The sequence below is a fragment of the Diabrotica virgifera genome, chromosome 3, assembly GCF_917563875.1.
Source record: "Diabrotica virgifera virgifera chromosome 3, PGI_DIABVI_V3a".
Lineage (NCBI taxonomy): Eukaryota > Metazoa > Arthropoda > Insecta > Coleoptera > Chrysomelidae > Diabrotica > Diabrotica virgifera.
The window spans coordinates 68,245,888-68,262,505 of NC_065445.1; the positions used below are offsets into that span (position 1 = coordinate 68,245,888).

A 16,618-nucleotide genomic window follows, 5' to 3' on the forward strand; every position below is an offset into this window, starting at 1 on the left:
GAAGTGCTATATTGCTCAGAAGTATGTTTTCAGCATCACTTAATCTCATCTTAGGTTCTACTGGTTCTATCAAGTACCTAGTTACATATTCTAATTGCATATGAGAATGTAGTTAGTACATTCTACAATATTATTTAAAAAGTAAGTATATATAAATTTTAGTTATTTATTATAAATATTATATAATATTTATCTAAACTAACCAATAAGTAATTAAAATTTATATACTTCAGTATATGTACTTACCTACTATTTAAGTAATATTGAGTTACCAAAATAAATCATATTTTGAAGCACCGCAAACAAAATAAAGAGATTATATATGCTCCTAGTCCTCTCCTTTTAGTACTTTATCGTTCGCCTTCATCCTTAACACTGCATAATTAGGTTTTCGTTTTCGCATTTTACCGTTGCGTACTTAATCCCTATCCAGGTAGAAAATGGTCAGAATGAGACTGGCCGTTTGCAGTTGAATGGAATGGCTCATATCACGTCGATATAATTCCGATGAGATCTTTTATAAATACTTGCTTTTACGATCTGGTGGTAAAAATGGTGGATGGGGTATTCTTTCAGTTCTTTGTAACTGAATGTACCTAATCCAACGATGTAAAAATACTCTTGGTAAACTCGAAATGGTAAATTCATTTCAATTATGAAAACGAACATTTTTATTTCGTTAATACAATTAATGTTTAAATTTTTTTACCATACAATTAAAACAATTTTAAGAAATTAATTCGTCCAGTACTAACTACACACATAAATTTTATTATTTATTCTATAAATAACGAAGTTAATTATCCATAAAGCTCACATTATTAGATATATAATATTTTTAAGATATTTTAAAAGTATGTATGCACTTATAAGTATGGGTTAAGAATATACTCAAATATACTTTTAAAGAATATTCGATAAAGGTATATTCTAAGAATAAACTGTTACGAATATTCTGAGATACTACGTACACGAATGTGCTCAGTGTATTCGGTACGAGAATATTCTTTGAAGTATATGCAAAGAACATGAAATTTAGAATGTTTTTTAAGGTACATGCTATACATGTACTACGCATATACTAAAAAGAATATACTCCGACGAATGTTGGTAGTATATGCTTTGAACATGATGCGAACATCATTGTTATGTGGGCGTTGAAGTGAAAAGACCAGTTTTTAATCATGGATATGCGAACTCTCAGCCACGACTTATTAGAATTTATATATTGCTTATGAGACTGCTCTTGTTTATGGAAATGTACATCCCCAGAGTACAAAAGAAAGCAATTCGACTTACCGCATACTTAAACTCTTAAATATCGTAAAAAACATGAACCCAACTCAACTAGAGAGGATGTCAAGAAAAAAATTCAATCATTGCGAGCATCCTACAGGAAAGAAAGTAACAAGGTTACGACATGTTGACTGTAGACGGTTGACACGACTGTTTTAGTTTTGCTCGCTAGTCGATCAGCACCAACGAGCCGCGAGTAAAACCGTCGGCGTCGTTCGTAAAACCGCGGTATTATGGCTCGCACGTCGATCACCCACTTTATTAGTTTTCTCTAAACTCTGCCATGTGAGGTCAAACCTTTAAATATTACAACCAATATGGTTGATGTCATGTGATGTCGGGCGTTAATCTGGGAATATTTTTAACATCCCTTAAAATTTTATAATATAATGTAACCTTTACAATTTTAAAACAACCTTAGGGGTTTTCCCGTATATATTGGTGGCTTAAAACATGTAATGTGACCTATTGATGATGGAATGATGATGAAATATTGAAACACTGATGATGGAATATTGATTGCTAAAACGTTCTATTGTGATATAACCCCTTAGGGATTTTAAATATACCTTTTACAATATAAGGTTTTTAACAAATAATTACGTACGCATGAGAAATTAGAGCCCACACAGCCAAAGCACGGAGGATGCTAAAAACAGCAGAAAGGAGAATTATTATTCTTCTTGATGTGCCTATCCATTACAAATATATTGTAATCATCATGGCAATTTTTATCTTATCTGTGCGGAAAATCTACACAGATGTGTTGAACCGAGTTCTGAGTTTCAACCAGCATGTTCTTCCTCTTCCTAGACCGCGCTTTCCAAATATTTTTTCTTGTAGGATAGCTTATAGGAGGACATCTTGATTCATTTCGCATAATGACCGAAGTATTGTAACTTTTGTGATTTGATGGTGGTCAGTAGGGGAAGGACGGGGAAGATGACGCAGCGTCTAAGATGACGCACCTCTGTATTTTATCAAGTACTTCACTAAATTCAGTTTTTATACCCGTGGCGCCCTCCTTTAGAAACTACTATTACTTTAAAACTTCATCGGTCAGCTTTCGTACTGTTTAGTATCTGTGAGGCAGAGTAACGCGATACACGTTGATTTCTTGTTATTTTTGACACTGCGAATATTAATGGTAAGTTGTTTAAAAATGGTTCCATTGGATTTTCTTCATATTCATGGGAGTAGGTGATATTTATTTTCAGTTAGCGAGGATTTATCTGTTAAATATTTGATGATGGATAATTTTGATAACCATTTTTTTGTAGGTTATGCTGAACAGGCTAAGTTGACGCAGACTGCGTCATCTTTGCTGTTATAGTGCGTCATCTTTGCCTTTTCAGTTCATTACCTTAAATAACAATGGAGTATAGAATATTTATTATTTAGTGTCTATTTTGCATTTTGAGGCATCTTTATCTTTTTTAGAAATGGGAAAATATATACGAAAAACACAGAGAGGATCATTTTCTGCAGCAGCTCTTAATGCAGCATTGAATGCAATTTGTAGAGATGGTCGTAAAATTCGGGAAGTGGCAAGGGCATTTTCAATGCCAGAAGCTACATTGAGGAGAAAACTTAAGGTTAAAAATTTATTAAAGGAAGTCAAATCAGAGTCTCTTGGTAGAGCCCCATTGTTTTCGGCACATCATGAAAAGGAGATACTAGATCATGTTCTCAAGCTGGCCAATTTATTTTTTGGTATCACTTGCATAGAGCTGAGAACCATGGCATTTGCTTATGCAGAACGCAATGAAATTAAACACAATTTTAATAAGAATAAACAAATGGCTGGAAAAGACTGGTATCTAGGATTTATAAAACGAAATCCTCAAATTTCCTTGAGAAAGCCAGAAGCTACAAGCATTAATAGAATAACAGCCTTCAATAAAATAGAAGTAGACCGCTTTTTTAAAAATTTGGAAACAGTGCAAGAAAAATATAAATTTCTGCCAGATCGCATTTACAATGTTGATGAAACCGGTATATCTACGGTTCCTAAAGAATCATGTAAAAGACTTGGACCCAAAGGAGTAAAGCAGTTTGGAATCATTTCTTCGTGGGAACGAGGGAAGAATATCACGGTAATAATGGCGTTCAGTGCCTCCGGTAACTACATACCTCCATTACTCCATTATTTATATTTCCCAGGAAGAGGATGAGCCCACAGCTTCAGAAAAATGGACCAAGCGGTGCGATTTACAACTGCACGGATAATGGATGGAGTAATACGTCTATGTTTTTATTATGGCTGAAGCATTTCCAAAAAAAAGTCCTGTCTAGTCCAGATAATCCCGTGCTGTTAGTATTAGATAATCACTCGAGCCATATTTCACTGGATATTTATAATTACTGCAAAGAGAATGGGATTATAATGGTTAGTATTCCACCCCACACATCCCACAAATTACAACCTCTTGATGTGTCATTTTTTTCTGCATTAAAATATGCGTATGGTCGCCATTGCAATTCCTTTCTAAAATCTAAGATCAGCAACTCAGAGTTTGAAGATAAAATTACTCCATATGATGTCGCCGAGATTTTTAAGTTAGCATATGATCAGGTGGCAAATATTGATAAGGCCGTTTCTGGTTTCGGAACGTGCGGAATTTTTCCGTTAAACTCTGATAAGTTCACAGAAGATGACTTTTTTCCTGCTGATAATTTAAACAATGATAGCTTGGATAGAGATGTTTCTCCTGAACCTGCACCTCAGGGAACACCTCCACTAATAACAACACCATCTATAAGAGAACCAGAATTACCACGTCCATCAACCAGCCGACAGTCTCCTGAAAGTCGTCACACAACCCCCACAAAACAAAATGAAATAACCAAACGTCCACATATTTCTCTTTCACTTATTTCTCCAGTTCCTTTGCCCAATAAAAAAATTAAAAGAAAATATGGACGACAAAAGCAACATTCTGAAATTCTAACAAGCACCCCTTTAAAAGAATTCTTAGAAGAAAAAGAGAATAAAAAAAAGAAAAACTGGCGAAGTCGGAAGAAGGAAAGAAAAAAGTAACCAGACAAGTATTGGTTAATGATGCAGGATTAAAACTAAATAAAAATAAAGGGAAAGCCAAAGTACAAAAAATAATCAAACAAAAAATAAACAAAAAAATCTTGGAGGATAGCGATACTGAAGAAAGCGATTTTGATGAAGAAGGTCTTTGCAATGACGATGAGTTGGATGACATAATCAACGAGGGAGGTGAAACTGATATCTGCATATTATGTGGAGACTTCGGCAAAAAGACGGAAACATGGTTCAGATGCACAAGTTGTGGACAATGGGTGCATAAAGAATGCAGTGGAGCCAAAAGTCCCGAAAACTACATTTGTGACTTTTGTTAATATGTTAAAAAAGCTTTGTTTACATTTTCTTACTTTCAGTATTAAAAAATAAATTTTCTTTTCATATCACTTGCGCTTTTAATATAGATACCTACATGCGCCATCTTCACCATCACTGTGCGTCATCTTTCCCTCGGTGGAAGGTAAGATGGCGCAAAAGCGTTTTTTTTAAAGCCGCATAAAAAATACTTCCTTTTATTGAATTTAAAAATAATCCTAGAAATTGGTTATAGAAATGTCCAAATTACAGGCTCGTAGCATTCAAAGTTAGCTTAAATATTTTTTACCCTTAAATAAAATGTATTTTGCTTAGGTGCGTCATCTTCGACGTCCTTCCCCTACCTCTCGGTTATTCTACATTCTTCTGATTCCTCCTCATTTGTGACTTGGTCAGACCGAGTTGACTTCTCAAATGCTTCCAATTTTCTGCAATATATCTTCGTTCTAAGTCCACGATTCAACACCATAAAAAAGGACAGAGAAGAGGCAGCAAATGACGAATCACGTCTGTATCTTTGTTTTTTTTTTTGGCAAAGCCAATTAGGCAGACGTTTGTACATTTTGGTGGATTTATTGGCAATTGTTTTATCAGGATAATATGCTATCAAATATCAATGTGTGTCACTTTTTCTTTAAGTGCCATCTCCGCGACGAAGGTTGGCAATCATTCTGACCTTCGAATCAGCTGCTCTATACAGTTGTCTTGAGATGCAACGAAACCATTCTCTCAGGTTCTTCAACAAGGAAACGCGTCTTCTTCCTACGCCTCTCCTACCCTCTATTTTCCCTTAAATTATTAGTCTCAAGATGCTATATTTTTCGCCTCTCATCACATGTCCGAGATATTGCAATTTACTTTCTTTTATAGTGTTTTCAATTTCCCTCTTTCTGCCTATTCTCCTTAACACTTCTATATTCGTGACTCTATATACCCATGAAATGCTTAATACTGTTCTAAATGTCCACATTTCAAACGCGTTAAGTCGATATTGCATTTCGGTTTAATGTCCATGATTCAGCTCCATAGTAAAGCCCATTGTGTAGGTACATAACATTTAATTGCCCTTATTCTGAGGGCCAGTGTCAGATCTTTGCTGAATAAAGCTTCTTCATTTTTACGAAGTTGGCACGTGCTTTTTAACTTCTCACTTTTATTTCTGCAGTATAATCGTTATTTTCTGTGATTTACCGTTCCCAAGTAATGTATATTTTTTACTCTCTCAATTTGCTGGCCGCGTACGGTTAATATTTCGATTGTATTGTTGTTCTTGCTAATTTTCATAAATTTGTTTTTTTATGTTAGGGAGAGTTCGTATTCTCCACTATATATTAATAGTTTGTTCTTTATTCTTTCTAGTCTTCAAATTGCATCATGACTGTATCGTCGGCATACCTAATGTTATTAATTAAACTTCCATTCACTCTAAGGGTAAGAACAGAACAAGTGGGTCGCGGTGAAGGTGGATGTGGAGGTCGCGGTCGATGTCGATATCCATGTAAAACAAACACATTGTAGTGAATGGCAGAGAACAGAGCAGGTAAGTCGCGGCGGAGATTTAGCGCGATGCCATCCGGGAGGTTTACATCGATGCTTTTGAAAATAAAATGAGTTTATTTTGATAATTATTTATTTTATTGTTTTGAATAATTGATGGTCACGCTGTTTTTCGATTCAGAGGAGTGCACGCTAACGAACGCTACTGATGACGCCTGCAATGGTAGAAACAGCCTGTCCAGCGGGTGTGCATCCCTCTGAATCGAAAACAAGCAAAACCATAATTTATTATTTTTCTATCTTTACTCGGATTTGAGTACTGAAAGTTCCTCTTCTGTCCTTTTTTCCTAGACGAATGAATACGAAATGTGATCGTTTCCTTTTCGTTTTCTATATTCGTCGTCTGCGGTCTTATTAATTGAAAAAGTCGCAGATTAAGGATGTACCAGAAAGAACTTTCAACACGAATAGTCTCAGATTTAAATAACGATTTACCATTTTTGGTGGATTCTGCATCTGAGACTCTTCAATTTGTTAAGAGATGTCTTTGTATCGCGTCCTAATGGGGATTTTGAATTATCTTTCAGATTCCCTTTAAATTGATGATCCAGTTGTTTTTCGATTCAGAGGAGTGCACGCTAAGGAACGCTGCTGATGACGCCTGCAATGGTAGAAACAGACTGTCCAGCGGGTGTGCATCCCTTTGAATCGAAAACAAGCAAAACCATCATTTATTATTTTAAAATGAGTTTGTTTTACATGGATGTCTACTGAGCGGCCTACAAGGATGCTTCCCTGTGATTGGTCCGTTCGAAGTCAAATTGTCATTACCTGCGCTATCTGAGTTGATACTTTTTATATAATCCCTTTTTTATTCAGTTTATTTTTGTATTTCTAAAGTAATTAAATTCAGTAAATTTTTGAAATATGAAGGAGGATCTGATTATTTACAGCTGACATTTCATCACTATCATCACTTGACTGACACAACATCGCAAGAGCACAGTCTTTTTGTCATTCAAATTTCATTAAACTACTTCACTTGCTAGCGGTTCTAGCTCTACTGACAGCCCAGGCGACCTCCTTGCTATGTGCTGTCGACATCGACCGTGACTTAACTAGTAGCATCCACCGCGACCTACACCTCCACCTCGACCTATTTGTTATGTACTTACCCTTATGTGTCACACATTACGAATAATATCAAATCTCATTAAAAGGTAGTTTCGAAGATACATTACCTTGAAGTTCTGCTACTGGACGCTCTGTGCCTCCATATTCTTTTGGCAATATTTCAGAAGACATATGATTCAATAGAGTTTCGATATTATTATGGACTTGAATCTACAAAATGAAACATTGTATCAATATTAAATAATTTGCGATAAATGATATTTATGCGTGTGTCTATTTCTAGTATGCATGTCAGGAAGAGACATACATGCATGTCTGAAAGAGACATAGAAACTAAAGCGGATTGCCTCTAAAGCAAAATAAAACGTAAATTACCTTTAATTCACTTCTATCTTTACTCAGATGGTGAGTACTAAGAACCATTTCTTGTACCTTTTCCTAGATGAAAGAAAACGAAATGTGATTGCATATTGTAGAATCCTTTCCGTTTTCTATTTTCGTCGTCTCTATGCCTTGTAAATTGTAGAAGGCAGAGACAGGATGTTAAGAGAGAATGGTTCTAATAAGGAAGGTTTCAAATTTAAATTAGTGTATATTATTTTTAAATGCTTTTCTTTACTTCAATAGTTTGGATCAAATATTTAGACGTTAATTTGAGACTTTTCTTCAATGCAAATGAATGAAAATTTGCAGACATATGCATTCGCGGGAACAATACACGAATACTCAATAAAAAATTATGTTTATTAATTGTTTAAATAAAAAACGATTTTAATGGAAAATGCTTAAATTCTCTTATTTTTATTTTACAATGTAGAAACTTGAAACTTTTACGGATTGTAGCTAATGATATGAACTATACATAATTTCACTTTTTACCAGCGCCGGTTTAACCAGGGGTCTTTTGGGTGCTGTAGCACCGGGCGGTTGAAGGTTCTAGGGCGGTACGCGCGAAGCGCGTGCTGTTCCGAAATTATATGATTATGGTAAAATAAAATTTACATACAAATCCACATGATATAATAATAAAAATTTTTCTGTTTTATCATTAACTTGAAAACTTAACAATAATTTATAAATAAAATATTATTATTAACGTCGACGTACCTATATGGTTTATTCACTGTGTTCAGTTTATGTTATCTAAATGTCAGATAACGTACAAACATGCCGCGCGCCGTAAAATTATATCATTCTACAGCAGGGGTGGGCAAAGTGCGGCCCGCGGGCCGCATGCGGCTCTTTAGACATTTTTTTTGCGGCCCGAGGAGAAGTGAATTATTTTTAAAAAAGTAGGTTTTCAATCTAGTAGCACATAAAACAACATCCATAAAGGGAATCCCGTGGAAAGATTCGTGGAATTTTATAAAAACACTGGGCATAGCTAACAACAACTTGAGGAAACAGTTTTTGGGATGTTAGAGTCTTTGAAATTAGATATTAAGAACTGTAGAGGCCAGTCTTACGACAATGCCAGTAATATGAGTGGAAAGTATTCTGGTTTGAAAGCACGTATTAAAGCTTACAATGATTTAGCTCTCTTTGTGCCGTGTGCAGCTCACTCTTTAAATTTGGTTGTCCAAAATGCAGCAGATTGTTGTTTGGAAGCAACATCTTTTTTTATGTTGGTACAAGCTATCTACAATTTTTTCTCCGTGTCTACACATAGGTGGGAGTTATTGTCTCGTGCAATAAAGGATTCGGCTGAGTCGGGGCAGACACTGTTACCTAAGAGAGTGAATACAACCCGTTGGTCTTCTCGTTTTGATGCCGTAAAAGCGTTAAAAAGCAATTACGGTTTGATTAAAACATGTTTGGTTGGAATATCAACGGATATAAATGAGAAAAACATAGTAAGAGTTGAAGCAGCTTCTCTATCGGAAAAACTTGATTTGTTGGAAAACGGAATAATTTTATCATTTTGGCTTGACGTTTTACAAAGGGTTAATGAAGTGAATAAATCAGTACAAAAGGAAAATATGGATTTAAGCACAACCGCTCATCTGTTATCATCTTTAGCAGATTACTTTGATTTCTTACGTGATCGTTTTGATCACTACGAGGCCTTAGGAATGTTGTTAACAGGGAACGAAAATTATGCTGAGAAGAGGATTATCAAAAAAATTGCAATTAGGAGAAATGAATTCGGAGGCAAGCTTAAGCCAAAAAGAAAAAATGCGAACATAATTTTATGTTTGTATAATAGACAATCTTAAGTCGGAGATTATTCGCCGATCTGATAGTTATAAATCTTGTTCAAGAGCATTTGAATTTTTGTTTAAACTAAAAGCTACGGAAGATGAAGATATTTTCAGATCGGCAACCGAATTACAACAAAACTACAAGGAGGATTTGGACGAGTATTTTCCCCAAGAATGTGTTCATTTAAATCATTTGTTAACGTCTCTTCCCCAATTAAAAATAGACACTCCTTTAGAATTGGTACAGGCTTTATACGAAAATAAATTAATATCTTCATTTAGAAAAGTTAATATTTGCCTGCGTATTTTTTTCTCCATAATGGTCGCAAATGCAAGTGGCAAACGCTCTCTTTCGACACTAAAAAGGGTAAAGACCTACTTAAGAAATGCAATTTCCCAAGAAAATTTGAACTCCTTAGCAGTCTTATCCATTAACGAGGACCTGCTCAATGAATTAAATATAAGTGATATCATCGAAAACTTCGCTTCAGTAAAATCAAGAAAACAAGCTTTTCAATAGTAAAGGTATTTGCTTACCTACCTGATGTTACCTGTTTGAATGTTATTAAGTAAATTTTTATTTTACTTTGTGAAGTTCGCCCTTAATTTTTTCCTTGTACCTACATATATTGTTAGTTTTCATTTAAGTTTGAAACCAAAAAAAGTTGTAATTGTTTTTTTTATTTTAATAGACTTGTATTCAAAATATGTTTTGTTGAATTGAAATAAAGTTAAGAAATATTTTTGAGCCTGGGCGCGGCATCCGTATCAGCACCGGGCGGCAGACTGTGTTAAACCGGCACTGCTTTTTACGTTAATTGTTTACGTTATGCTTAATAAATATACAATAAAGGTTCAAATTTTGAACGCTTATAAATTTGTTTATATATAAATCGGCGTTTATTCGTGTCAAATTTCAATTCGATACGAAACAAAACTTCCATCAAAATTCGAATTAAAAAAATTCGTGTTTTTATCGTAGTCCTAGAAAAACCACCGGTAGAGACGTTTTGTGCTACAATTAACATTAGAATTCGTTTTGTCGTATTAATTAATTAAACGCTTTTCTTTAGTTAAATCGTTTTGGTCAAATCTTTGGACGTTAATTTGACTGCGTTTTCTTCAATACAAATGACATATGCATTCGCGGGAACAATACACGAATAGTCAATAATTTTTTTTTTTGTTTATTGTTTAAATAAAAAACGATTTTAAAGGAAATTCTTAAATTATCTTGTTTTTTACAATGAAGAAACTTGAAACTTTTACAGATTGTAGCTAATTATATGAACTATAAATAATTTCACTTTTTACGTTAATTATTTACGTTATGCTTCATAAATAAACAATAAAGTTTCAAATTTTTTGCCGATTCCGACTACTGTTCATGTTTGTACATCATATGTTTTATACATATTTTAATAAACATGACGATATATTTGAATGTTTGAAAAGTGTAAGACTAAAAAGTAAAAAATAAGAAATATGAAAAAATATTTTTAAGAAACGCTTTTCTTTAGTTACGAGTGACTAAAATTAAACATGTACAAAAATCAACTAAAAAGCAAAAAATAAAAAAATTGAAAAAATCCAACACATTCGTTAAAGAAAAGCGTGGTGCGAAAACCGTTTATTCGATGAAGACGCGCCACGCTTTTCTTTGACGAATGTGTTAGATTTTTCATTTTTTTTATTTTTTGCTATTTAGTTGATTTTTTTATAATATGTTTAATTTTAGTCACTCGTAACTAAAGAAAAGCGTTTTTTAAAAATATTTTTTTCATATTTTTTTTTTAATAATGTATTCTGTGTCTGAGACCTTTTACTTTCTTAGTCTAGTAAAATAAAATTACACTACATGTAAATCAAAATGTAAATTCGTACAGGTTGAAACAAATTTTATATCAAAGTTTAGGTGGGTACAAAAGATATTTTCAAAAAAGTATCCAAATCATACAAGGGGATCATTGTTTAAATAATTAAAAAGGGGTCATTTTTGCAAAAAAATTACTTTTTTAACTGCTGAGGTCATTCAATTACTAATGAAGGTCTATAGTAATATTTTCTGCAAAGTTGAAGGGTAAATCTGTCACATAAGACTTACTAAATTAAATTTGACCCCCTATTTATTTAAATAATTATACATAAAACTTTAAAAACAAATTTGCAAAAAATATTTTTAGCGTTTTAAATAAGCACTATAAAATATCTTATTTTACAGGAGAAGTTGCGCTATGTTATCAGTATTAATCAAAAGAAAATTGGTCCAAAAATATTTAATATTTTTCAAGATATGGAATTTGTTTATCAAATGTTACTCTATTTTCAATCGCAAAAACGCGGTTGTTGCCAAAGAAATATTCACCTGTATTAAATCTTATTACTTTTATTCTTATGTATATTTTCGATAAATGTATTGATAAGTTCAAATTTTAATTAAACTTCCCCCTAAAATGGCATTTGAAAATTATTCAAATTTGTTTATAATTTGTTTTTTTAATAACGTCACGGGTATTAAATATTTTGAAATGCCGTTTCGATAATTGGGTTCCTGGTAATTTTTCACTAATTAACAAATATTTTTGTCTTTTTTTCCTCTTCTTTTTTTTTCTTGGAGTTATATTACTATGGGCCCTTTTAGGGTTAAGTTTTATTAAAAATGTCGAATCTCTAAGTTGTAGATTCTATACCTAAAAATATTAAGATTGGTCTAAAATCACTTAAATAAAATGTGACTACTTACTGAGTTACAGGGTGTTTTATTTAAAAATTTAAAAATTATTTTTACCAAGTACTTTCAAACTATTTGACATATCCTTATCATACTTGGCAGAAAGTGTGGGTACTATACAGTCTACTAAATTGTGATAAACAAAAGTTTCTAGCTACTACCAGAGGCGTACGACATGGGATAGTTAATGGTTAACCCTTCCCAAATTCTACGCCACTGAGATAATTACTATTTTAGCGAAATTTTTCGATTCTCCAATACTTTCTAAGTAAATAATATACTCTTTACTGGTAACGCTTAAGTCGTTAGTTTTCGAGATATTGGACGTTAAAAATGAAACGGCATAGTTATTTTGATTCATTCATTCATTCATTTTAAACTTCCAATATCTCTCAAACTGATGACTTTATCGATACCAATAAAGCTACTTACATACAAAGTATTGGAGAATCGAAAAATTTCGCTAAAATAGTAATTCACTCAGTGGCGTAGAATTTGGGAAGGGTCAATCATTCACTATCCCCTGTCGTACGCCTCTGGAACTAGCTAGAAACGTTTATTGATCACAATTTAGTAGGGTGTATAATAGCCACACTTCCTGCCAAGTATGATAAAGATACGTCAAATAGTTTTGAAGTACTTGGCAACAATAATTTTTAAATTTTTAAATAAAACACCCTGTAACTCAGTAAGTAGCCACATTTTATTTAAGAGATTTTAGTTAAATCTTAATATTTTTAGGTCTATAACCTACAACTTAGAGATTCGATATTCTTAATAAAATTTAGCCCTAAAAGGGCCCGTAGTAATATAACTACAAGAAAAAAAAGAAGAAGAAAAAACGACAAAAAAATTTTGTTAATTAGTAAAAAATTCCCAGGAACCCAATTATCGAAAAGGAATTTCAAAATACTTAATCCCCGCGACGTTATTAAAAAAACAAATTATAAACAAATTTGAATAATTTTCAAATGCCATTTTAGGGGGGAGTTTAACTGAAATTTAAATTTATCAATACATTTATCGAAAATATACATAAAAATAAAAATAATGAGATCTTAATCAGGTGAATATTTCTTTGGCAACAACCGCGTTTTTGCAATTGAAAATATAGTAACATTTAATAAACAAATTCAATATCTCAAAAAATATTAAATATTTTCCGACCAATTTTTTTTAAATTAATACTGGTAACATAGCGCAACTTAATCTGTAAAACAAGATATTTTATAGTGCTTATCTAAAACGCTAAAAATATTTTTTTGCAAATTTGTTTTTAAAGTTTTATATACAATTATTTAAATAAATAGGGGGTCAAATTTAATGTAGTTAGTCTTATGTGAAATATTTACCCTTCAACTTTGCAGAAAAGAATCCCGTAGACCTTCATTAATAAGTGAATTACCTCAGCAGTTAAAAAAGTATTTTTTTTGCAAAAATGACCCCTTTTTAATTATTTAAACAATGATCCCCTTGTATGATTTGGATACTTTCTTGAAAATATCTTTTGTACCCACCTAAACTTTGATATAAAATTTGTTTTAACCTGTACGAATTTACATTTTGACTTTTTTTTATTTTATTAGGCTATTCTGTAATAAATGTAGTGGCAGCGTCCTCAAAGTTAACCAGGCTTGCAGAAAATGACCCATAAATGACATAAGATTTATGAAATCGATTACATGAAATCTAAAATGAGAATAGAGTCTATGTACCATCCCATCATTGGACCGCATAGCCTATATAAAGAGAGCAATGATAATGTAATAAGAACCGTAAACCTTCAGCCTCTTGTATAAAGCAGGAGTAGCTAAGTACCACATATTTCAAACATAAAGATATTCACTTAGAACCCCAAACGCTAAAAACATATAATCATATATATGATGTAATAATAGATTCTAGTACAAATTAGACATCTTGAATTGTAGACACTTTCGAACAGCTGGAGGATTAAAAACTATGGAACTTATAATGAACACACAGAAATCAAAATATATGTCAGTATCAGCAACTCTTCTAAAATAGATGCAGAATTTTACATATTATTAATGGAAAAACTATAAAAGCTGTTTAAGAATTTGGATATATTAGATAGAAAAAATCGACAGAAAAAATGATATGAACAAAGGAATCTCCTTTGCCAACGCCTGCTACTAACTTTGGTCTATCAAAACAACTAAAATTAAGGAATATCTCGAGTATCTAGTACAAGATGAAAATTAGAGTATCTAGTACAAGATGAAAACCCTGATAATATTAGTTATAACATTTGGCTCAGACACACACAAAAATATAAAAAGAAGAAGATTAGCATATAATGAACTTACTCTGTCAGCCAATTTTTGCTTCAGTGTAGATTTCAAAACAGATACCAACATGTCCACACTTGTCGATGGATTAACCAAATGGATCTGCTTAATTCTGTTAGAGAATACCTTCTGCAAAATTAAAAAATTGGTTAGATCCATCAAAAGTTATCTACTATTCTTATCTGGAATAAACCTTAATTTTAATTTAAAATACCCTATTTTTTTCGGGACTGTGATGACGCCAATTCAGTATCTGACTATTTACCTCACTTAAATATTAGACGAGCGGCGAAACCCTAATTTGGGTCTTAGAAATCGAAAAAGCGACCATGATAGGCGAATGGCAAATTTTGGTCATTCTTTATGTTTTCGAGGTCGCTGAATCCGAATATGAAATTAATTTTTATGTAGAATTGGTGGAATGTGTTCAAAAATCAAATTTTAAGCAATAATACGAAAAATAAATTTTGATGATTTTTCAACTTTAACCCGCGTATCTTTGGTCGCTGCAAATATTTCCTTTTGAAAATTTTACTGTATTATCTTTGAAATATTCAGATAAGACAGAAATTTGTCCGAAATGTTTAAAAAAATCAAAAGAGGAGTTGTTAATTTTTAAACATTTTGTGGTCAGATTCCGGTAGTTTCATGTTTACCTGAAAAAGTTGAGTGAGAAACTTTTTAGTTTATAATTTTAACCAACACAGCAATAAAACATAAGTAAAAGGTGAAGATTCCTGAATTGAAAAGATTAATCGCAAAAGTTGAGTGACAAAATTTGAAATTTAGCTTTTTAATTACGTTGTTAAAATATAGACTGCAAAGAACAAAATGATTTATAGAAAAAAAATGGGGCAAATTTTAATTTTAAGAAAAACGTGATTTTATTTTATTTTTAGGGTAAAATTGCAATTTTGACAATGTTTCTTTACTTAAAATTCAAAATAAACCTCATTTTCGTTTCCAGCACCATCAAAAACAAACAGTTTGACCAAAATTAGCCATTCACCACACCGTGGTCAGTATCTCGAGAAATACGCGTTTTTGGGGGGCGTCTATAAAGCCACATAACTTTTTTCCTATTGCATATTTTGACTTGAAATTTTCCAGATAACTTCTTCGTGACTTAAGTATTTTTTAATGTTGTGTTGGCTTAAATTATAAAATAAAGAGTTTTGTCACTCAACTTTTTTAAGTAAACATGAAACTAATGAAACCTGACGACAAAATGTTTAAAAATTAACAACTCCTCTTTTAATTTGTTTAAACATCTCGGACAAATCTCATTGTTACCTGAATACTTCAAAGATAATACAATAATATTTTTGAAAGGAAATATTTACAACAACTAAAGATACAGCGAGTTAAAGTTGAAAAATCATCTAAATTGATTTTTCGCATTTTTGCATAAAATTTGACTTTTGAACATGTTCCACTAATTTTAGATAAAAATAAACTTCATATTCGGATTCAGCGACCTCGAAAACATAAAAAATGACCAAAATTCGTCATTCACCTGAAAGTTGATTTTCGTCGTCGGTATAACATCATTTTAGAGGTTGCTGCCGCTCGCCTATTGGGACCGTGCAAGTTCGGCAAAGCGACCTCTATTTCTACGCTCTGTACTTTTATTCGCACTTTTAATTATATTGGCCAATTATATTAGTCCTGGTTGCTGGATAATTGTCAAGGTCATAGTCCAAAAAAATAATAAGAAGAAAAAATAAGATGCAGGTTATGTTATGCAAACGTAAACAATTGTATGTATTAAATAAAATTAGTTATTAAAATGCAGTACTGCAAGCAAAATACAATTCATTAAATTTACCTTTATATAATAATTGCATATCATATCAATATTGTGGAGCAATATATAATTTTTCTGCATCAATGACAGAAGGTATGAAATATACGTCAATTTGACAATTTCAATTGACAATATGAATTATTTAAGATAGTTGCAATATTTCTCCGCGACTCGCGCACGGTCGTTTCTCGTTTCCCTTTCAAGTACCTACTTGCACACCGCGAATATGGAGTAACGACATCAAATCTATTATTGCGCTCAAATAAATTG

The 16,618-nt window shown here is 32.4% G+C and overlaps 1 protein-coding gene across 1 annotated transcript in view; it reads right to left on the reverse strand.

Moving 5' to 3' along the window:
- The window catches only part of LOC126881109 (retinol-binding protein pinta-like), an 81,320-nt gene that overhangs the window by 12,084 nt on the left and 52,618 nt on the right, over positions 1–16,618 (reverse strand). The window contains exons 4-5 of the mRNA XM_050645154.1: positions 14,560–14,670; positions 7,405–7,507 (exon numbers count right to left, since the gene is read on the reverse strand). Coding sequence (XP_050501111.1) covers positions 7,405–7,507; positions 14,560–14,670 — 214 coding nt within the window. The remainder of the gene's footprint in view (positions 1–7,404; positions 7,508–14,559; positions 14,671–16,618) is intronic.